This window comes from Molossus molossus, unplaced genomic scaffold, assembly GCF_014108415.1.
Source record: "Molossus molossus isolate mMolMol1 unplaced genomic scaffold, mMolMol1.p scaffold_m16_p_18, whole genome shotgun sequence".
In the NCBI taxonomy this organism is placed as follows: Eukaryota; Metazoa; Chordata; class Mammalia; order Chiroptera; family Molossidae; genus Molossus; species Molossus molossus.
The window spans coordinates 24,902,619-24,926,446 of NW_023425353.1; the positions used below are offsets into that span (position 1 = coordinate 24,902,619).

The 23,828-nt window shown below is 46.3% G+C and overlaps 1 protein-coding gene across 1 annotated transcript; it reads right to left on the reverse strand.

Moving 5' to 3' along the window:
- Window positions 1-352: 352 nt before the first annotated feature.
- On the reverse strand, window positions 353-22,156 carry LHFPL4 (LHFPL tetraspan subfamily member 4). The gene is made up of 3 exons (XM_036267082.1): window positions 21,720-22,156; window positions 4,021-4,257; window positions 353-1,563 (listed from the first exon to the last, which is right to left on the reverse strand). Exons 1-3 carry the CDS (start codon window positions 22,123-22,125, stop codon window positions 1,463-1,465), a joined length of 744 nt encoding a protein of 247 aa, XP_036122975.1. The 5' UTR covers window positions 22,126-22,156; the 3' UTR covers window positions 353-1,462.
- Window positions 22,157-23,828: the final 1,672 nt, after the last annotated feature.

Consider the following 23,828-nt stretch of genomic DNA (forward strand, 5'->3'; position numbering starts at 1 on the left):
CTCACTGCTTTTCTCCCCACCTTTGGCTGAGGCCAACGTAATAAAATGGTGGGGCCTTAGGCTCCCCTCAGGGGGCTGGGCAGCCAGAACCGGCAGCCAGACGCAGGCACACTGGAGGAAGACCACCTGCTGCCTGAGCTAGGGCCTGAAAGGGGCTGACCACACCCTTGGCCAGATGGCTCTCCTGCCAAGTCCAGAAACACCTGCCGTCTCCCTTATTTGCTCCCTGCCAAGTGGGAAGGAAATGCTCTCCACAGTGGGAGAAGAGGGGGAGAGAAGACTCCTCGTCTGCCCCCCCCATACTTAGACACACTCTCTCTCTCTCTCACACACACACACACACACACACACACACTCATGCCTCGGCTCCAAGCACTGCCCATTGGGCTGCAGACCCTGGGCATGTCGCAAGGCGAGAGGTGGGCAAAGAGAAGGAAGAGGTGTGGAGACTGGGTTACAAGGCCTGGGGATGGGGACAGGGGGTACCCTGTTCAGAGGTGACCTGCAAGTTCAAGTTATGCAGAAAAGTATCAAAGAGGCAAGACAGTCTCTGCCCTTGGCAAATGCCAGGGTCAGTTGGCATGAGAAGGGGCAGAGGGGTGATACTTCCCCTAATGCCCCATGGTTAGGCCCCCTCCCCAACCTCCAACCCTAACAACAGGGCCAAAGAGTCTGTGCTGTACAAAACAGGCTGGGGTCAAGGGTCCAGTCAGTGGTGAGACATCCCAGCAGAGAGGCGAGGCCAGGCCAGCCCCAGGCAGAGCCACACTCCCAGCCGCAGTTCCCTTAGAGCCTGTCTGTTTTTTTCCTCAGACTCTGGGCTGAACTGGGCGCCAGTTGACAGGGAGGCCCTGTGCTTTCTCCCTCGGTGCAGCTCAAACTCCTTTGGGAGAGCTGGGAGCACGCTGCAGTAGGGGCAGAGCGGCCCTGGGGAGGCTAGTGATGCCTGGAGCTCTGCAAAGATGTGATGGAACCATCATCAGACCAAAAAAAAAAAAAGAAAAGAAAAGAAAAGTAGGAAAGAGTTCGGTTGCCCTGGGGCAGTGTCTTAAATAAGTTTCTGCGGGAGGCAGAGACCAGAGGAGGCAAGGATACAGCCAGGCAGCTGCTCCCAGACTGAGGGAGCCTGGGGCCCTGGGATCACAGTGTCTCCTCTCCCTGGATACAGCAGGGCCCCCAGGCCAGGAGGGAGAGGAGAGGAGACCCCAAGGGATGTTCACCTCCCTTAGGTCAGTTGAGGGAGGGGCAAAATCAGGCCCTTCAGGTTCTGCTGGGCCTCTCTCCTCCCTCTCAGCCTGCATCCAGCCCCAACCTGTCTTCAAAGTCTGGAGCTGGCAGGCAGGTAGCAGATGAGAAGTCAGTCCGAGATTGGGGTCTTCCCTCAGAGCTTGAATGGAGGGTGAGAGGACAACCGATGGGACACTCTGAAGGCAGGTCAATTCCTGGGCTGCGATCCTGGCCTTCAGGGTCCCTGTGAGTGAGCAACAGGACAGGGGAGGACTCCCCAGCTGGAGACATCGCCCCCTGGCCGCAACACGGAGCTTACTGTAGAGCTCACAAAATCTAAGAGAGAAAGAGAGAGAATGGGAGAAAGTCAGAGTCCAGCAGGGCATTAGGGCTCCCCTCAGCCAATCCTCAGGGCAAAGCTGAGCAGAGGAGTGAGCTGCAAAGGCTCTGAAATCCCAACCAGGCCTCTAACTAGCTGATGGCCTTGAGCAGGCCATTGGACCTCAGAGTCCCAACTTCCTTATCTGCAAGACAGCAGAACAGCCTCACTCACAAAGGTGCTTCTGAGGGTCAGAAAGACATAATGCCAGCCAAGGACTCTGCACAGTGTTTGGTGTATACTAAATGCTGGAAATTACAGCAATTTACTTTATTTTTTACTTTTGTTCCGGAGATCTTTGGTTTCGAACTGACTGTGGGGTTCACTCATCTTGAGCTCTTAGTAAGGAATGAAATCCTGGATGCTGACATCACTTTTAACACTGAGCTATTAGGGTGGTTGAGGAGGGAGGAGAGGATGCTGAGTGGGCCCACCTCAACCAAGAAGGGCAGATGGCTGTTTTAGTCATGCACTTCTGGAAGCTGCCACCAGAGGGCAGGCTCTGACTTCATACCAAGACCACAGAAACCACAGACTATCAGGGTATCCAGGGGCGGGAGGCTCAGAGCGCGTAGGTTACCAACTAGCAACCCAGGAGGGACTGAAAAGGGGCAGGCAGTGGGGAAAAGCTTGGCCTTTGAACTTGAATATGGGTTCACATTCAAATTCTGCCACTTAGGTGGCTCTGGGCAAGTGACTGGACCTCTCCAGACTTTGGCTTTGTAAAAGGGTGGTCATGATGCCTGCCTGATGGGGTGTCTGTGTCCAGGAGTGAGTGGCAGCTTTTCCTGAGCATTCACCACATGCCCTTTCACAGGCATAATCTTTCTTTCTTCCTCACAGGACAGCCCTATAAGGTGGTGGGTTCTCATCACAGTCATTTTGTGAAGTGCTGGAAATTGAGGCTCAAGAAGGTGACGTCATTTCTTAGCTCAGCCTGCTTCCAACACAGATAGTCTGCTTTCACAGTCCTAGGGTTCCACCACAATACTGAATTACCTCCCACCAACTGAAATAGTCTTCACCACCAGTGTCCCTATTTTATAGATGAGAAACTCCAAGAGATAAATATAATTAATGGAAAGTGTTAAACATAGACCCAGATCATGCTAACAACTCAAGGGAGGGTGTGGCTATGAAAATGCCAACTATTTCTCACAGCAGAGGACACACACCCAGACTGACAGCGGTCTGTCCACCAATGCTATGCAGTGTCTCTCCTTGCTCAGGGGGCAGGGTGGGCCCCTGGGTCAGAAAACTGGCCCTCCAGTGGAGAACAATCTGGCACTATCATTTCAGTGGTAAGTGTGTAATTTAACTTCTGGAAAGACATCAAGAAGATACTTGAATATAAGAAGCCACACACGACGATGTTCATTGTAGCATTGCCAGTAATAGTAAAAACCTGGAAACCTCACTAATAGCCCCTAAAAGGGGAAATGATAAGAAAGTAGAGTTTCTTTATTTTATGTAATGCTAAGGATTAGATAAAAAGGACAAGACAGTTCTCCATGAAATGATAAAAACAGATCTTTACGACATGCTCCAGAGTGGAGCACAGAAAGGGAGCTGGGGTGGGAGCTGGGTGTTGTTTAGGATGACACCTGTCCTATGTTATATTGGCACTTAACACTGTTTTGTAAAGGGACAGATGAAGTTTGAAGATGCACAGATAAGCATTGGTAGCCCCTGAGGTTCTGGTCTTATGTGTAAGTTGTTTCTTTATTGTATTTTAATGTTACTTTATATATCTATGCAATATATTAAGTGTAAAGCATTATTCAAGAACTGTAACTTTACAGTACTTTGTACAAATACAATAATGTGTACACACCTACCTGTCCACCATCTGCTCTTGGCTTCCCTCATCCATAACACCGTCCTACCATTTATATTTCTCATTTCTTTGCTTAAAAAAAAAACCAGTATTACCATAAATATAGGTATGTTTAAACTACACATTGCTTAGTGGTGCTTGACTTTTAGCTCAGTAAAAATCTGTGTCATCTTCTGGAACTTGATTTCCCCCCCTCTCAATATAGTATGTTTCTAGTGTACCCATATAGTTACTATAACTGAGGTTCATTCGTTTTCCGTGATGTGAATATATCGCCATTTATTTATCCATACGCTTGTCAATGTCCATTTAGGTTGTTTTCATTTATTTGCTATTTTGAAACTGCTGCCAAGAGCATTCTTACACGTTTCTCATGGGTTTATACTCACTGGAGAGTTTCCTGGGTCACAGGAGCTCAGATGTTCGGCTCTGAGGCATAAAGTCAAATTGTTTTCAAGGTGGTCGTGCTGTGTGTGCCATTCCCAATCTCTGCTTCGTGATTGATTTGGAAGATGCCCCGGCCCCGGCCCCACCCCCGCCCCCGCCCCCGCCCCCGGAAGCGGAAGTGCGCACTCGCCTTTGTTGTCCTGCTTGAGCTCCTCCTGCAGCAGGTCTGTTTGCCGGTTGCCCAGCACGAAGGCGAGGAAGGAGAGGATGAGGGCGTTGAGGATGCCAATGATGGCCAGGATGTACGCCCAGCGCACGGAACAGTCCCCCAAGGAGTACTTCCCGGTCTTGGTCCCGCACATGTCCCGGATCGTCTCGGAGTCCCAGCCATCGGGGAAGATCATGCAGCCCAGCACGAGGCACAGAGCTGAGGGGGCGCGAGGCCAGCCCCCGCCGCGGTCAGGAAGAAAGAGAGAAGGAGGTGATTACTCCTCAGAGCCCGAGGATCCCCAGGAACCCTCCTCACTCCGCTCATCAACCGTAGAGCCTGTTAGCCGATTCCTGTGAGTTCCAGAAACCCTAGAGCCTGGGATGACTTACTGCCTAGGAGAGCAGAAGCTTTCCGGAACCCATAATGCCTTCCCCCGCCCCTATCAAATCAACTCCTACCTCCAGGAAGCCTCCTGTAAATATGAGAAAATAGCAAACCACTGTCACCTCCGACAACTTCCTTTAGCATCTTGGCCATGCCCACCCTCTCCTGTCTTCATCACTATTTATTTAGGTTGTTCAGTCAACAGATATTTATTGAATGTTATTTTCCTTTTCGTCAAGGTGCTGGAAATACATTCTCATTCACACAGCTGAACACTGTGCTCAGAGAACAGACTGGGTGAGAACGATGGAATTTGAGCCTAGTTCTTTCACTTAGTATATGCCTTTGGGGGTGCCTCCTGTTTGTGTTTGTATGTTGAAAATCAGAGTGAATACTTACCTCACAAGGTGGTTGTGAGAATTAAATGAAGTAATGCTTGTAAGATACTTGGCACAGGGCTAGGCATTCACTCACTCAAGTAGTATCTATTGAAGGCCTACTGTGTACCAAGCAATGGACTAGGCAGGGGGTGGGGATATTTGAACTCTAGCCTCAGGAAGCTTGCACTGTGGTGGGAGGAGAGAGAGATTCATTAGAGCAACGGGCTTAAGAGAGCTGGGGCTCAAATTCTGGCTCAGCTAGTTCATAAATGTGTGACCTAGAGCTAGTTCTGTCACCTTTGAGCCTGTTTCCTTATCTGTGAAATGGGGATAATGATGGCAATCAAGTGATTATAAAGATTACAGGAGGCAGCAAATGTGAAGTGCATGGCACAGTAAGTCCTGTATAAATTTAGTTGTTATTATTATTAAAACTAGTCATAATGATAAAAAATAATAATCAGCCCAGCTGGTGTGGCTCAGTGGTTGAGTGTCGACCCATGCACCAAGAGGTCACCAGTTCGATTCCCAGTCAGGGCACATGCCCAGGTTGTGGGCCTGTTCCCCAGTGGGGGGCATGCAGGAGGCAGCCAATCGATGTTTCTATCTCTCCCTACTTCTCCCTTGCTCTCTCTCTCTCTAAAATCAATGAAGAAAAAAAAATTTTTTTAAGAATTCAACAACTTTGAAGATGGCTTTTAGATACCCAACTAGAGAAGAAAGCTGGGGCGGGGATCTGGAGGTGTAACTTTGGGAGCCATGGGCATGCAAATCCCTGGGACTCAACCTTAGGGAAACTGGAGAGAGGGCTCAGGACTGAACCCTGGGGTGCTCCAGCATTTACTGGGCAGGAAAAGAGGAGGAGCCTATGGAGAAAAGTTGACCCATCCATCTCCTCAAATGTCCCTGACACTTTGCAAAGCCCTCCATGTCCCTATCAAACTTCAGGGTGAGGAGATGACAGAGAAGGGATGGACTCAGTGCAGCCCTTCCTTCCCCATGCCTCCCCCCCCCCCCCACCAGCAAGAGGCAGGAATGAGGAAAGAGCCTGGGGAGAAGGCAAACCCAGCCAGCCCCTCCACCTCCTCTCCAGCCCTCCCCTCCGGGGTACAGTGTTTCCCACCAGGAGCATTCCCCATCTCCATGGAAACCGCTCCAGCATCCCAAGCTCCCAGCAGCGCTGCTCTAGCTCCTGCCATCGGTCAAAGAGACCCTGCAACCCCAAGCTTGGCTCTCAATGAGGTTTTTTTCCTGCAACTCTGGCCTTACACATTCTCTCTGTCTCTCTCTCTGTCTCACCATTTACACGTCTCTTTCTCTAATCAGGTGTCTCCATTCCTTTCTTTCTCCACTCTTTCCATCTTTCTCTCTGCATGTCTCTTCACACACCCCTCTCTTGGGCTAGTCTTTTTCATGCTCATATCTCATCCTCCACCCTCGACCCTCACTCTTGTCTCTTATGTTTAGATCTCTCAGCATTTAACATTCATTCACCACCTCTCCTCTTCTCCCTTCCTTCTCTCCCTTCTCTTCCTTCCCTGTATCTACCCCTTAGCCCTTTCCTTTCCCTGACTCTCCCTTTGCACATTCCACGTATAAATTCTGGGTGCCAGGCACTGTGGAGAATGCTGGAGACACTGGCAGGCATGGTTTCTGACCTCGAGGGCAGAGCTGTGTGGGAAGGAATAAAGTCAAGTCTACATACAGTGCTCGGAAGGAAACAGACTAGGTACTGAGACTCTGAAAAACAGGGTGCTCAGAGGAGGCTGGCAATGGAGCCTCTCTCCACATATCTCTCTTTCTCTACCCCCTTTGCTCTGAAGGGTTTTAGGTGGTGGCTATGCGGCCCCAAAGGCTGCTCTGGGAATGAGAAACATCAGAAATCAAGCAAGTGGAGGAAAGCAAACCAGATGGGTTTCCCTGGACCTCTAGGAAGAGAGGAAAGACCACAAGAGACTACAGGCAAGGCAGCCTTCAGCATCCCTGTTTGCTGGATGGGGAAAGTGAGGTTGAGGTCCTTGGAGTCCAAGTTAAAGTCTCTTTGAAAATAATCAGCTGGTTTTTATACACCAATAATGAGCACTCAGAGAAACTAAAAAAACAATCCCATTTATCATTGCAACAAAAAATTAAGATACCTCAAAATAAACTTAACCAAGGAGATAAAAGACCCCTTCTCATAAAACTACAGGACATTGAAAAAAAAAAAAAAAAAAAAGAGGAAGATATAAAAAAGTGGAAGCATATACCGTGCTCATGGATTGGAAGAATCAACACCATTAAAATGCCCATACCACCCCAAGCTATCTACAGATTCAATGCAATCCCTATTAAAGTACCAATAGATACTTTAGTATTTCACAGATCTAGAATAAAGACTCCAAAAGTTTATATGGAACCAAAAAAGACTCCAAATAGCCACAGCAATCTTGAAAAAGAAGAACAAAGTTGGAGGATCACAATTCTGTATATCAAGTTATACTACAAAGCCACTGTAATCAAAACAGTCTGGTACTGGCACAAGAACAGGCATATCGCTCAATTGAACAGAACAGAGAACCCAGAAATTGACCCAAGACGTTATGCTAAATTAATATTTGACAAAAAAGGCAAGAGGATACAATGGAGAAAAGACAGTGTCTTCAATAAATGGTGTTGGGAAAATTGGACAGGTACATACAAAAAAATTAAACTAAACCACCAACTTATACCTTACACAAGAATAAACTCAAAATGAATAAAAGACTTAAACATAAGTCATGAAATCATAAAAATCCTAGAAGAAAATGTAGGCAGCAAAATCTAAGACATCACACCTACCAGAATTTTCACCGATACATCGCCTAGGGCAAGAGAAACAAAGGAAAACATTAATAAATGGGACTACATCAAACCCAGCTGATGTGGCTCAGTGGTTGAGCGTGAACCCATGGTCCAAGAGGTCACTGGTTCAATTCCCGGTCTGGGTATGTGCCCAGGTTTCAGGTTTGATCCCTGGTGGGGGGTGTGCAGGAGACAGCCGACTGATGTGTCTCCCTCATTGATGTTTCTATTTCTCCCTCTCCCTTCCTCTTTCTCTAAAAAAAAAATCAATAAAACATATTTTAAAAAGAAAAAAAAGAAACCAGCATCAAAATGAAAAGGGAACCCACTGTATGGGACAATATATTTGCCAATGATACATCAGGTAAGGGGTTAATTTCCAAAATATATAAAGAAATGCTCATACAGCTCAACAGAAAAAAGACAAACAATCCAACTAAAAAATAGGCAGAGGACCTGAATAGACACTTCTCCAAAGAGGACATACAAATGGCCAAGAGACATATGAAAAAATGTTCAACGTCACTAATCATCAGAGAGATGCAAATTCAAATGACTATGAGGTATCACCTCACACCTGCCAGAATGGCTGCCAACAACAAATCATCAAACAACAAGTGCTGATGAGGATTTGGAGAAAAGGGTACTCCAATACACTGCTGGTGGGAATGCAGACTGGTGCAGCCACTATGGAAAACAATTTTCTCAAAAAATTGAAAATGGAACTGCCATCTGACCCAGTGATCCCACTTCTAGGAATATATCCTAAGAAGTGTGAAACATCAATCAGAAAGAATATACCCTGCCCTGGCCGGTTTGGTTCAGCGGTTAGAGCGTCGGCCTGCGGTCCAGAGAGACCCGGGTTTGGTTCCCGTTAAGGGCGCGTACCTCGGTTGCAGTTTGTCCCCGGCCCTGGTTGGTTGTGCGGGTGGCAGCCACTCGATGTGTTCCTTTCACATCGATGTTTCTCTCTCTCTCTGTTCCTCTCTCTCCCTCCCACTCTATCTGTACAAAAAATGGAAAAATGTCCTCGGGTGAGGATAAAAAAAAAAAAAAAAGAAAGAAAGAAAGAATATACCCTATTTCATAGCAGCACTATTAATAATTGCTAAGATCTGGAAACAGCCCAAGAGTCCATCAGTTAATGAGTGAATACAAAAGTTGTGGTACATCTACACAATGGAATACTATGCAGCTGTAAGAAAGGAAGATCTCTTATCCTTTGAAATGATATGGAGGGACTTGGAGAGTATTATGCTAAGCAAAATAAGCCAGTCAGAGAAAGACAAGTATCACATGATTTCACTTATTTGTGGAATATAATGAACAAAATAAGCTGATGAACAAAATAGATCTCTCTCTCTCTCTCTCTCTCTCTCTCTCTCTCTCTCTCTCTGTCATTCCTTTTCTGTCTCTCTAAAAATCAATAAAAATATATCCTCACATGAGGATTGGAAAAAAAAAAAAAAAAAAAAAGAACTAAAGAAAATGGAGACAAGCCATCTACTAGATGCAGAGTTCAAAATACTGGTTATAAGAATGCTCAATAAACTTAGGGGAAGAGTAGGTGAACTCAGAGAGAACTTCAATGGCATAAAAAAGGACCTAGAAACCATAAAAAAGAACCAGTCAGTAATGAAGGATACACTAACTGAAATGAAGAATAATTTACAGGGAATCAACAGTATAGTAGATGAAGCAGATAATTCAATTAGTGATTTGGAAGATAAGGGAGCAGAAAACACCACATCAGAACAGCAAAAAGAAAAAAGAATCCCCTCTCCCAAAATGAGGATAGTGTAAGGAGCCTCTGGGACAACTTCAAGCATACCAACATTTGCATCATGGGGGTGCCGGAAGGAGAAGAGAGAGCAAGAAGTTGAAAACCTATTGGAAAAAATAATGACAGAAAACTTCCCTAACCTGATGAAGGAAATAAATATACAAGTCCAGGAAGTGCAGAGTCACAAATAAGATGAACCCAAGAAGCCTATACCAAAACACATAATTAAAATGCCAACGGTTAAAGATAAAGAGAAAATCTTAAAAGCAGCAACAGAAAAGCAGTTAGTTACCTACAGGGGGGCTCCCATAAGACTGTCAGCTGATTTCTCAACAGAAACTTTGCAAGCCAGAAGACAGTGGCAAGAAATACTCAAAGTGATGAAAAGCAAGGACTTACAACCAAGATTATGCTATCCAGCAAAGCTATCATTTAGAACTAAAGGACATATAAAAAGCTTCCTAGACAAGGAAAAGCTAAAAAAGTTCATCACTACCAAATCAGCATTACATGAAATGTCAAAAGGTCTTTAAGAAGAAGAGCCCTGGCCAAGTGGCTCAGTTGGTTGGAGCATTGTTTTGTACGCCAAATAGTTTGCAGGTTCAATTCCCAGTCAGGGCACATACCTAAGTTGCAGGTTTGATCCCCAGTAGGGATATGTACAGGAGGCATTGATATTTCTCTCACCTCGATACCCCCCCCCCCCCATCTAAAATAAATAAAACATCCTCGGGTGAAGATTTAAAAAAGAAGCACAAGAAAATACAACTCTTCAAAAAGTTAGAGAAAAGGAGAATGGGTGCCACAGTGAGGGCTTTTTTTAAAATCCTCACCTGAGGATATTTTTTCCTTTTATTTTCAGATATAGTGGGAAGGGGAGAGAGAGAGAAAGAAACATCGATGTGAGAGAAACACATCAACTGGCTGCCTCCCACACAACCCTGACCAGGGCCGGGGACCAAACTGCAATTGAGGTACGTGCCCTTGACCAGAATCAAACCCATGACTCTTTGGTCTGCAGGCCGATGCTTTAACCACTAAGCCAAACTGGCCAAGGCAGTGAGGGCTTTTGAATGTTTTAAAGATAGGGAGGACCAGAAACAGTATAGAGAAAAACAAGGGTTAGAACTTAGGGTAGGGGTAGAAAGGTTTTCCTTGAAGATCATCTGAAAATGGAGGGAGGGATAGAAGAAGAATCAAGGCCCAGGGAGAAGAGCCAGGGATGAGGTCAAATTGGGTAAGTAGGGGATATTCACACATCCTGGTAAGTGCTCGTAAGTGAATACAATCATCCCCCCTTCTTTGTTGAAGACAATTTCCAAAACTCCCAGTGCATACCTGAAATAGCAGATAGTACTGAACCCTATGTATACTGTCTTTTCCTGTACATTCATACTTGTGATCAAGTTTAATTTCTAAACTAGGGACAGTAAGAGATTAACAACCATAACTAATAATAAATAAAACAGAACAATGTATTATAAAAAAGAAGAAAAGATGTGTCTAAATAACCCCAACTTCTGAGTTGAACTTAGATGATAATGGCTTCATATTTCTATTTTTAAGGTATACATGTAGAGCACCAAGAGGTCACAGGTTCGATTCTCGGTCAGGGCACAAGCCTAGGTTATGGGCCCAATCCTCAGTAGGGGACATGCAGGAGGCGACCAATCGATGTTCTCTCTCATCGATGTTTCTATCTCTCTCTCCCTCTCCCTGTCTTTCTCTCTAAAATCAATAAAGGAATATATATATATAATTTTTAAAAGATATACGTGTAAAGCCATTGTTCAATTTCTATTTTCTTAACAAATTATCTCGACAGACTATTTTTGCTTATCTTTTCATTTTTATGGTGTGTTAGAAAATGTATTGTTCATTGCTTTCACAATAATGTTTTTTAGTACTCTGGTAAGAGTTGCTGTAATATGCCAAAGGAAGTTGTTCTTGGGTTAAAAAATTTTAATTTAGAGGAAGAAATAATGAGGCCAGAGATTACTGATTTCAGGAATAGTGTTTCTCAAGGTGAAGTCTGTGATCAAAAGGACTCCCATGCCCCCAAATACCCAGGTGTCACAATGACTTAATGTTCCAGCTTTAGAGAATAATATCTTAGTTCAGCATTGGATTGTCCTTGTAGTTTTATTTTATTTTGTACAGTAAATATGTACAAACATAGTATAGAAAAGTTTAAAACACAGAAAAGCATCAAGAAAAAGAAATAATAATTTCTAATCTCCCCCTGAAAGTTAAATACTAATAATATTTGCGTATATATTCTTCTTATATAACTTTTAAAATAAAATGGAAACATGCTGAAAACAAAGGATGTATAACACCACTAATCAGCAGGGAAATGCAAATCAAAACTACAGCAGGTGCCACTTCACAGCCAGTATGATGGCTATAATCAAAAAGTCAGATAAAAGCAAGGATATGAGGAAACAGGAACCCTCCTACATTGCTGGTGGTAATGTACAATGGCGTGGTCACTCTGGAAACAATGTGGCCATTTCTCAAATTATTAAATATAAAGTTGCCATTGAGTCGCTGATTCCACTTCTAGGTACATATCCAAGAGAAATGAAAATATGTTCATAGCAATATTTATAATAGCTAAAGGTGGAAACCACCCAAATGTCCACCAACTGATGACTGGTTAAACAAAATATGATATATCCACAAATTGGAATACTTTTCAGCCATAAAAAGGAATAAAGTATTGATACATGCTACAACATGATGAACCTCAAGTGAAAGATGCCTGTCACAAAAACCACATATTACATGATTCCATTCATATGAACGGTCCTGAATAGGCTAATATACAGAAATCAAAAGTAGATCAGGACTGACCAATGTGACTCAGTGATTAGGGTGTCAACCCTTGCACCAGAGGGTCACAGGTTCGATCCCCAGTCAAGGGCACATACCTGGGTTGCAGGTTTGATCCCCGGGCCATGGGCAGGGCACATGCAATCACTGTCTCTCTCTCACATCAATCTCTCTCTCTCTCTCTCTCTCCCCCCCCCACCCCCCTCCCTTCTACCCTCTCTAAAAATCAATGAAAAAAATATCCTAGGGTGAGGATTAACAACAACAAAAAAACAAAGAAATTAGATCAGTTGTTACCTAGAGGTTGAGCAATCTGATGGAGAAACTGGTTTAGGGGTGATAGCTAAAGGGCATAAGGCTTATTCTTGAATTGATGAAAATATCCCAAGCCCTGGCTGGTTTGGCTCAGCGGTTAGAGTGTAGGCCCGCCAACCAGAGAGGCCTGGGTTCGGTTCCTGCTAAAGGCACGTACCTTGGTTGCAGTTTGTCCCCAGCCCCGGTTTGGGTCATGTGGGTGGCAACCACTTGATGTGTCTATCTCACATCGATGTTTCTCTCTCTCTCTTCCTCCCTCTCTCCCTTCCGCTCTATCTCAGGATAAATGCAGAAATGTGGATTTAAAAAAAGTAAAAAAAATATATATCCCAAAATTGATTGTGGCAATGGCTGCAGAACTCTGTGAATATGCTAAGGAAACCACTGAATTGTACTTTTACATGAGTGAGTTGTGTGACATATGAGTTCTATCTTAATAAATCTGTTATCAAAGAAAGGGAGTGGGATCCCTGGCCAGTTTGGCTCAGCGGTTAGAGCGTCGGCCCGCAGACCAAAGAGTCATGAGTTTGATTCCAGTCAAGGGCACCAGTTGTGGTTCATCCCTGGCCCTGGTCAGGGTCGTGGGGGAAGCAACCAGTTGATGTGCCCCTCTTACATCGACATGTCTTTCTCTCTCTCCCGCCCTGGTCAGGGTCGTGGGGGAAGCAACCAGTTGATGTGCCCCTCTTACATCGACGTGTCTTTCTCTCTCTCCCCCCCGCCCCCTCTCTCCCTCCATCCCACTCTATCTGAAGAAAAATGGAAAAATATCTTCCGGTGAGGATTTAAAAAGAAAGGGAGTGGGCAGTATAGTGGTCTCTCTCTTCCTGTGTGTATGTGTGTGTGTGTGTGTGTGTGTGTGTGTGTGTCCACTCATTCTGAGGTTTCCTGCCAACACATGAGTGTGGCTAAATTCCTTCAGCTTCAGTCAAACTTCAGAGGACTACACCCCCCACTGAGGTCTTGGTTGAAACTTCATAAGAGACTTTGAGCCAGAACTACTCACCTAAGTTACTCCCAAATTCCTGTAATTCACAGAAACAGAGATAATACATGTTGTTGCTTTAAGCCATTAAGTTCTGGGGTAATTTGTTATGCAACAATAGATAACTAATTTATGTTTTAAAATGTTGTTTTCATTTGCTTGTATATTTATGGGATTTCTTGGAAAGGATACTCAAGAAACTGGTAATAGTGTTTGTCTCTGGGATGATCATTGAGGGATGAGGGCAAGAAGGAAACTTACATCTCATTGTATAACTTTTTACCTTTTGAATTTTGTATGCATATATTAAATTTTCCAAAAAGTAAATAAATGTCTGGGATATTTTTAAACAAAAAAGTCAACAACTGTCCGCTGCCTACAGGTAAAGTCTAAACTCCTTACCATGGCTTAGAAAGCCTCCACAATCCATCTCCCCATCAACTCTCACCACTCCTTGCCTTAATTGTTTGTAGTCCCCAAAACACAACAGGCTATTTCCTACATCGACGCCTTTGATCATGCTGTCTCTTCTGCCTGGTTGCCTTCCTCCTTCCTTCCCATCCTTTAAGACTCAGCTCAAATGCTGTTTCTTTCTTTCTTTCTTTCTTTCTTTCTTTTTTTATCCTCACCTGAAGACATTTTTCCATTTTTTGTTCAGATAGAGTGGGAGGGAGAGAGAGGAAGAGAGAGAGAGAAACAGCCCTGGCCAGTTTGGCTCAGCAGTTAGAGCGTTGGCCTGCGGTCCGGAGAGAGAAACATTGATGTGAAAGGGACACATGGAGTGGCTGCCTCCCGCACGACCAAACCGGGGCTGGGGATAAACTGCAACTGAGATATGTGCCCTTAGTGGGAACCGAACCCGGATCTCACTGGTCCGCAGGCTGATGTTCTAACTGCGGAGCCAAACCAGCCAGGGCTCTCTCTCTTTTTTTTTAATCCTCACTAGGGGATATTTTTCCATTTATCTTCAGATAGAGTAGGAGGGAGAGATAGAGGGAGAGAGAGAAACATCAACGTGAAAGAGACATCAACTGGCTGCCTCCCACACGACCCCAACCAGGCCTGGGGACAAACCCCACAACCGAGGTACGTTCCCTTGGCCGGAATCAAACCCGGGTCTCATCGGTCCACTGGCCAACGCTCTAACTGTCAAACCAGCCAAGGCCAAATGCTGTTACTTTTTGAAAGACTTTCCTGGCTGTCCTTAACTGTGTCAGAAGTCCCTTTTGTACCCCCAGAATACCCTGTGCATATTTCAATCATTTAATGTGATGATCTGTTTTCTTCTCTGCCTCTCCCATTAGACTATGAGCTCCCTGGGAATGAGGACTCTCAATCAGGATTCCCAGAGCTTAGCACAGTGCCAGATACACAGAGGAGGCCATCAAGAAAGGACTCATGTGAGGGGGAATGTAGGGGGGTAGGAAGGGAGGAAAGGGAGGTGGAAGAAAGGAAAGTTGGGGAAGAAGAAAGAAAATGAGGGAGAGAGGAAAGAAATTCCCCCAATGTGCTCAGCAGTGTTATACACATCGACAAAGACTTACTTAGATGGAAAAAAATCCTAAGCCAAACCTGAAGCAAACAGTAAGAAATGAGGAGGGATGTGAATGCATATTCCAAGTTGCCGTGACAGGAGCTCCTGTGGTTGCTGTTCCTAGCCCAGAGACCCCTGCTGACTAAGGACACAGATCTGGAAGGCTGGATGATCTCACCTCTGGATCACCAACCAGCCTCTGCTGCCACCTTCCACTCTCTCTGCTGTGACGCCAGCACCAGGCAGTGCCTGGTACATAGTAAGCACTACCTACTGTGGTCAGAATCATCTCCTTTCTGTGGATAGAGGGTGTCACTTTGTGACCATGAGCTTGTCTCTTCTCTCTGGGACTCAGTTTTTTCATCTGTGAAGTTAAGGAGTTGGGCAAGCTGATCGGTAAGACCCTTTCCAGCTGAAGGTTTATGATTTCTCAAGGCCTTTGATCATCAGTCCAAACTCTTCCACCTGAGCATCAGGCACCCCTCACAAACAGCTCTTCACTCAGACTATGTCACAGGAATAGCATTGACCATTTATGGCGTGTTTACTGTGCACCAGGAACCACACTCGGCATTTTACATGCATCATTTCATTTATTTCTTTCTACCACCTCTGAGGTGGGTACAATAATCATCATTTTTACAGATAAGAAAACTGTACCTCAGGGAGGAAAACCCACTTATCCAAGCCCACACAACTGGGTAGTGGCAGAGCAGGACTTCTAAGTCCTCTGTTCTTCAACCACTACCCTACACTACCCCCTCAGTCCCTCCTGAGTGTCTACTCCAGCCAGCAACCTCTCCTTGGCTAACCTCACCCAGCCCAAAGGTAGACACTGAGTGCACAGAGCTCTCAGCTGTAAGTTGTAACCTGTGTATTCACTTCCTGGGTTCCAGTTCAGTAGTAAGAACAGGTTCTAGATCCTTTGGGACTTGTGTTAAGTTTCAGCTCCACCTTCCACTAGATGTGTGGCCTTTGGGCAAGTCAGTTTAATAGACAAAGATTAAATGACATAATGAATGTGAAAATGTCTAGCACAGAAGCTGGCACATTGTGTGCTCTCAGTAAATAGGAAAAACTAGGTGAAGAGTAACAGAGATGTCCTGAGAAGCCCTGAAAAGCTGACCCCTAACTCCATAGAGAGCCTCCTGAGTCTCCCAACCTCTCTACTTTGAGTTCAACTCTTCCGGAAAATACATCCTGCCACTATCCCCACCACTAATGCTTCTTTATAAATCCTTGGGCTTTAGAGTCAGAAAGACTGAGTTATAAATCCTGGCTCCACCACTTAGCACTTGTGTGACCTTGGACAAATGATTTTTTCCTCTTTGAGGCTCAGTGTTCTCATCTATAAAATATCAATAATGGCACCTACTCCATAGGATTGCTGTGAAGATTAGATAATAGTATGCATGTAGATGTTTAGCAAATGTTCAAGCATACATTAATGGCTCAGAAAATGTTAAATATTTTTACTGAATAACAATAACAGTCATAGCAACTTCAAGTTGCCTACTGATTAGAGTTCAAACTCCTTGATTTGTATCAACAGCCTTGCACATTGTGGCCCCATTGCTCCTTCCTGGGCTCTCCTCCCTCTCGCTGTTCCCTGGATGTCACACTCAATCCAGAGGTGGTTTTCTCACTTCTGTGCCTCAGCCCATTATCTTCCTCTCCATTCAGAATGCTCCCTGCCATGGCTGGTTTGGCTTAGCCATTAGAGCATTGGCTTGTGGACCAAAGACAAGAAAACTGTACATTCCTGATCAAGGGCACATACCTGGGTTGCAGGTTTCGATCCCAGTCCCAGTTGGGATCATGCAGGAGGCAGAGCCAATCAATGTGTCTCTCTCACATCAATGTTTCTCTCTCTCTCTAAAAAGCAATGGGAAAATATCCTTGGGTGAGGATTAACAACAACTAAAATGCTCTCTCACTCCTCATGCCTGTCCACACCCTGTCCTACTCAAGCCTCACCTTCCAATTAAGCCCGCAGCCTCCTCAATTGCCCCAAGTTTCCACTCTGTCTGCACTTGTCTTACCTAGAGTATCCCTCTTCTAGTGGTCACATTTGAATTCCCTTTGCAAGAACTGACCTTTCTCTACTATCAGTCCATGTGTTCCAGGGATGAACATGTGGCTGAGGTCTTAGACAAAATCACATTGATTAATTAAGAGGTGGACACCTGACCAAAGCTGAGCCAATGAGAATCAGCCCTGGAACTTTTGCTGGAACCATGGAGTACAAGTGTTCTTTTTCTTTTCTTTTTTTTTTTTATCTTCACCTGAGGACATTTTTCTATTTTTTGTTCAGGTAGAGTGGGAGAGAGAGAGAGAGAGAAACATCGATATGAAAGGAACACATCGAGTGGCTGCCACCCACACGACCGACCAGGGCCGGGGACAAACTGCAACCGAGGTACATGCCCTTAGCGGGAACCGAACCCGGGTCTCTTCGGACCGCAGGCCGACGCTCTAACCGCTGAGCCAAACCAGCCAGGGCACAAGTGTTCTTTTTCAACAGACATTGCCAAGCTATAGTAATGCAATTTTAGAGCTGCTAGTAGCTGTATTTATCACCTTCAGGAGAGAAGCGGTCTTAAAAATAAGCCAACACAGAGGAACCAAGAAATGGAAAGAGACATGTTATAATGGCATTATCTGAGCATCTGGATCCACCCATGCTTAAAGTTAGATACTCTTTTTTTTTTTTTTTTAATCCTCATCCGAGGACATTTTTCCATTTTTTTGTACAGACAGAGTGGGAGGGAGAGAGAGGGAGAGAGAGAGAGAGAGAGGGAAACATCGATGTGAAAGGGACACATCGAGTGGCTGCCACCCGCACGACCAACCAGGGCCGGGGACAAACTGCAACCTGGTACGTGCCCTTAGCGGGAACCGAACCCGGGTCTCTCGGGACCGCAGGCAGACTCTCTAACCGCTGAGCCAAACCGGCCAGGGCGAAGTTAGATACTCTTGACTTTTAAGTTACATAAGTCAAATATACTACACTGTTTATAATTTAACATTATTTTATCTTATTTTTAGAGATGGAGGAAGGGAGAGGGAGAGAGAGAGAAAGAGAGAGAGACAGAAAGAAAGAGAGAGAAACATCGATGTGAAAGAGAAACATCGATTGATTGCCTCCTGTGCCTCCTCTGTATGTGCCCCAACTGGGGACTGAACTCACAACCTAGGCATGAGCTCCAAATGGGAATTGAACTTGCAACCTTCTGATTCATGGGAAAATACTCCAACCAACTGAGCCACACCAGCCAGGGCTACCCTCTTTATTTTATTTTAATTTATTTAAGCCAGTTTGAGTTTGGTTTCTGTCACTTGCCACTGAAAGACTGCTGACCAATATGGTGATCTAACTAGATGGTAAACTTGAGAGCAGGGATTGCATTTTATAGACTTAAAATCCTTGAGGGTAGGGATGATCTCAGTATTGCAGCACCTAACATAAGGATAATCACCAAGCAGGTAGGGTATAAACAAAAGAGTAAGTATCTCTTTGTATTTTCTCAGCACTTGGGAGACTCTAAAATACTTGAATGAAAGTTCACTTAAACAAGAAACATGCAACCAGCATTTTAATTTTTATCTGATACAAACAAAGCCCTTTGCTTCTCTGCAGTTCCTCTGAGGACAAATTATATCTCACTTTCTGAATGGAATGATCATGGTGAAAGTGTTTTTCTAAGAGTACCACAGTGCAGAGATACTTTAAGTTCACTAATCTAACTGATTAGCTCCCCCACCCTCCTTATACAGATAAGACTGAGATTTAAGCTAAAAACAATAGCTTAGCACTGCATGGTGAATCACAGGCAGTCAGCTGAGACCTCCCATCCATGACCGTAGTCCAGTGCTCTGGACTCTATCCTGGTGTCATTTTATTAAGCAAAGTGTATTGTCTCTTACCCAGAGAACTCAGAAATCTCTAAGCAAAATGGAATAAACTGCTCAACTCTGATAATAGTCCTCATGAGTGGGACAGTAACACAAAGGAAAGAGCACTGGGCTAGGAGTCGAGACTAGTTTACTCACTTACTGGCTGTGTGACTTTGGGTAAGACTATAGCTTCTTTAGACTCAGTTTCATCTTTCTAAAATAGGGGCAGGGGAAGGCAGTATTTGAAAGAGCTGATCTTTAAGATCCCTGAAATTCTATAATTACATGGGGGTTGTTGATCAGTTCATCCAGTCTCTAAGATTAAACCCAAATGGATTACAGAGAATTTAAAAGCCAGAGGTCAGCAATCCATCTGCAGACTCCAGATTAAGGTTGAGGAATTGGGGGTTCCAACTGAGTATATATTCTTTCCAATTTGCCTTTGGAAGAAGAATAGAACGGAAATATTTAAAATCATTTTCAGAGTACCACTGAGAAATATGGAGAGATATGCCCCATACCCTATAATTCTTCTCACCTGCTACAAGGATCCTAAAAGACCCATTATCTAAGTTGAATGGAGTGAAACAAGCCTATGAGGATATTCACATCTGAATAAACATTGCCTTTTTCAAAGTAGTTCTTTCACGAGTTTGGGCAATTCTTCCAATGGCATAGTAATTCCTCCCTGCATTTGTAGAAGTCCTCTTGGGAAGTAAATCAGCCTCAAGATTTTGCCCTCATACCTCGGCTTTCATTCCAAGTGACAATTGTCATCCATCATATTTTCTACACTTCTAGCCATTTCCCAAAATTATATTCCTTCTTTAAAAGAAGGAATTTTTGTCCTGGCCAGTTTGGCTCAGTGGTTAGAGAGTCAGCTCTAACCTGTGGGTTTGATTCCTACTCTGGTCAGGGTTGTGCAGGATCAATGTGTCTCTCTCACCTCTCTCTCTCTCTCCCCCTCCTTCCTCTCTATATAAAAATTAATGGAAAAATATCCTCGGGTGAGGATTAACAACAACAACAACAACAAAGATGGAAGTTTCCCCTCAGTGATGACCCCTAAGAGAATACATCCATGCTCCAAACATAATTCCAGCAGTGGAAAAATCGACAAGTGATGTAATACTTCCTCCAGGGCACTCTTTTGAAGGGGCCAACTTGTTAAATAGTAGCCCTGGCTGGGTAGCTTGGTGGGTTACAGCACCATCCTGATATGCCAAGGTTTCAGGTTCTTTTTTTTTTTTTTTATCCTCACCTGAGGACATTTTTCCATTTTTTGTTCAGATAGAGCAGGAGGGAGGGAGAGAGAGAGAGAGAGAGAGAGAGAAACATCGACGTGAAAGGGACACATTGAGTGGTTGCCACCCGCACGACCAACCAGGGCCGGGGACAAACTGCAACCGAAGTACGTGCCCTTAGCGGGAACCGAACCTGGGTCTCTCTGGACCGCAGGCCAATGCTCTAACCGCTGAGCCAAACCGGCCAGGGCAGGTTTCAGGTTCTATCTTCAGTCAGGGCGCACATAAGAAGCAACCAATGAATGCATACAAATAAGTGAAATGACAAATTGATGTTTCTCTCTCTCTCTCTCTCTCTCTCTCTCTCTCTCTCTCTCTTTCTCTCTCTCTCTCCCTTTCTCTCCAAAATAAAATCAATAAATAATTTTAAAAACACTTGTTAAATGCTCTGAGGTGTTTATTTTGAAAACCTATTTCTGTTGCATGATCATCACATTTTCCTTCTTCTTCTCACCGTGGAGGACTCCAAACATTTTCCTAGCCTTCATTAGCCCTCCTCCCCCATTCTCTGGCCCCACTTTCCCCAGCCCAACTCTCTTCCCTGCCTGCCATTAGGCAAATGCCCAAGTTGCTGAATCTTCAAAATCTGTCTTTGATCGAAAGGCAGGCAGGCGTGGGGGACTCTAATGGATCCTGGAAAACTGTCTCAGCAGTTTTTATTCCCAAAGGCCTTTCTTTGATTCTTAGGTTAAGATATCTGTCTAAGCCAAACATTACAGAGGGTCCCAGGAACTCATTTCTACAGAGAGTTCTGGCATAGCACCAGAACCCTCCTCCCTGCATTGAGTGAAGGTGGGGAATGGAAACCAGTCCTCCAGAGACCCATGTTAGCAGGTGCTGTCAACCATCCACACTTCAAACATTGAATAGGCACTATGACCAGCCTCCTCCTATATCTTAGCACAGCACTTTAAAGTTTACAAGATACTCTTTCGTTTGTTTTTTGAATCCTCTCCAGTGTTTTATAGATGAGAAAACCAAGCTCCAGAGAATTAAAGTGAAACATCCAAGTTGATGATGTCAGCACATTAAAGGTCAAAGTCAGATCTCGAGTCCCCATCTCATGCTTTTTTCAATACGACAAAATTGTTCACACCTAGAGTAACTCCTCATTCAGATAGTTTCCCTTGAAACAACCAACAGAGAGTCTCAAAGACCCTCAGAGACTAACATAATGCTAACCCATCAACAAATGCAGTCTACCCATATCCAACCACACAGCCCCAAAGACCCAGCTCTAAGGTTCTGACCTCTGTCCCAAAGTGTCTTTCTCAGAATTCTCCCATCACCGCAGTGGCTGCTGAGGGACAATCTAGGAGGTGTGTTTTTAGACAGAGGAACAGAACCTGTCTCTGACTCCTCCAAGAAAGGGTCCTAGAAGTAAAGAGCCCTGTCCCCTGGGCCTGTTCTAGGGGTCCCGCCCCCTCCCCTCCCCTACCTGCCAAGAGCTGCATCCAGGCGCAGATCTTGTAGACCGTGGCCGTGTTGCAGAAGAAGAAAAGCGCAAAGCAGGTAATGCAGCCGAGGATCAGCACCATGGAGAGCAGCACGAAGAAGGCGGCCGCCTTGAAGGCGCCGGACGGGATGCTGCTGAAGTCAGTGAACGAGCCGCGGCAGATGAGCTCGCGGCCGGCCAGCCCGCTGCCCACACAGTAGTGGAAGAGGCCGAAGTAGCCAGGCTTAGGGGTGCTCACGCTGTCGCCCACCCAGTAGGGCTGGATGAAGACCACCACGTTGATGATGGCGAAGCAGATAGTGAAGATGGCCCATAGCACGCCGATGGCCCGCGAATTCCGCATGTAGTGCTCGTGATAGAGCTTGGAGGCCTCCTGCGAGGGCAGCATGGTGCCCGGGGGCGGGGCCGGCGGCGGCGGCGGCAGCTGGCGGGGGCCGCCGGCCCGGGACAGACCGCCGGGCTGCCGGGCGGGAGCTGGGGATGCACGCGAGAAGCCGCCCTGAGGCAAGGAACTCGCGAGGGCCGGGCCTAGGGCAGAGCTGGGGAAACCCGGGGGCTGGTATGGGGAAGCTAGCAGGGGCTTATGAGAGTGTTGGGTCAGTGTCTGTGGCCAAAGATCTCCAGTTGGTCACTTAAGAAGGGGTCATGTGAAAGTTGGGGGTTGGGATGAGGGGGCTGTGGTGAGGATATGGGAGCTGAAATGGGGGTGTTGGAAAGTGGTCACGGGGGAGTTGGGGAAGGTGCATGGAGGCTGGTATTGGGAGAGTAAAGAGGGGACCATGCAGAGATGGAATGGAGGCTGGGGACCGGTATTGGAGATTAGCAGAGGGGCTGTATAGAGAGAGCTTGGAAGGGAATTTGGGAGCTGATATTAGGAGTAGGAGGTCTGATATTGGGTGTCTAGAAAAGGGATATGGAGAGAGGAATGGGAGGTTCTATGATGGGGTAAGAAGGGGATATAAGGGACTGGTACTGGGGGATTGGGAAGGTAATATGGGGGCTGGGACAAGGAGTGGGGGTTGGTATAAAGGTCTAAGAAAGCGAAGTGGCGGTATCAGGGTGAGGCTAGATAGTAGTCGGGGGCTGGGACTGCCGGGTCTGGACCCGGGGCGGGGGGGTTCGAGGGATCCCTCAGAAGCTAGGGCTGGATTAGGCTGGGAGGGAGCCTAGGATTGGCGGGCCAGGGCTAGAGAGAGAGGTTTTCCAGGCCAAGGGTACGAGGGACCGAGGCCAGCAGGCAGCCTGGACCAGGAAGGTCGTGCGGCAGGCAGGAGATGTCCCCTGGGCGCTGGAGAGCGGCCGGGCCCAGGTAGGGCCGGGGATGGGGGGTGGCTGCCCCGCGCCCAGGCCGGACGCACACGGAGGCTGCGACCGAGGGGACGGGGTGCGGGGAGACCAACCTGGGCCCGGTCGGGGCAGCGGGTCCGGGACTGGCACGACCTAGGCGCCGCGGCTCGGCGCTCCCAGCAGCAGCTGCCTCGGCCCAGGCGGCGGCCGCGGCGCGGCCTCCATCTTGCTCCGGCTTTCCCCGGGGCGCGCTCCCGCGCCAAGGCGCGCGCTCTCGTGCACTGCCACGGCCGGGCGGAGGCGCGCTCCCGCGTCGAAGCGTGCGGTGCCGGCGGAACCCGGGAAGGGTAGCACGGTCGCCTGCGTGCCCCACCCGGATCAATAGATCCCCTCCACAGCAGGGCCCTCTGGTTTGGGAGACACCCTTCTTCCAGCCTAAGCTCTGGAGCTGTGGGTCCCCGCCAAGTCCATGGGAGTGGGGGAGGGGCGGAAAGCGGTATTATTTGATAGTATTTGAACTGATGTTTTCCTCCCAAATTACCTTCCTTCCAGCCTATCACAGTGCCTCGAGATGCACCATTTCGCTTTTAGTCCCTTAGGTCTTGGAGGCGTTAAAGGTTCCCAGAGACCCCTAGGAAGCTGCCAACACCCCTGGGAGAGGGAACCCCCTAAACTTTTAGCGGCCCATGACTGCGGTGGGGATTCTTTGACCTCCAGAACAAGGAACAGGCTCCAAGGTGAGTATCGGGGGAAAGGAGAGGAGGCTGGGAACGTGTTGGTTACCTTCCCTCACTCTCACCAGTG

What these genes read in the sequence shown, in the direction of transcription:
- LHFPL4 (XM_036267082.1), bottom strand. Translation starts at nt 22,125, where the DNA reads ATGCTGCCCTCGCAGGAGGCCTCCAAGCTCTATCACGAGCACTACATG. An exon ending in CTGGATGCAGCTCTTGGCAG is followed by an intron (nt 4,258 to 21,719) that starts GTAGGGGAGGGG and finishes GCGCCCCCTCAG; the next exon opens with CTCTGTGCCTCGTGCTGGGC. An exon ending in GCTCAAGCAGGACAACAAAG is followed by an intron (nt 1,564 to 4,020) that starts GCGAGTGCGCAC and finishes TTTCTCTCTTAG; the next exon opens with ATTTTGTGAGCTCTACAGTA.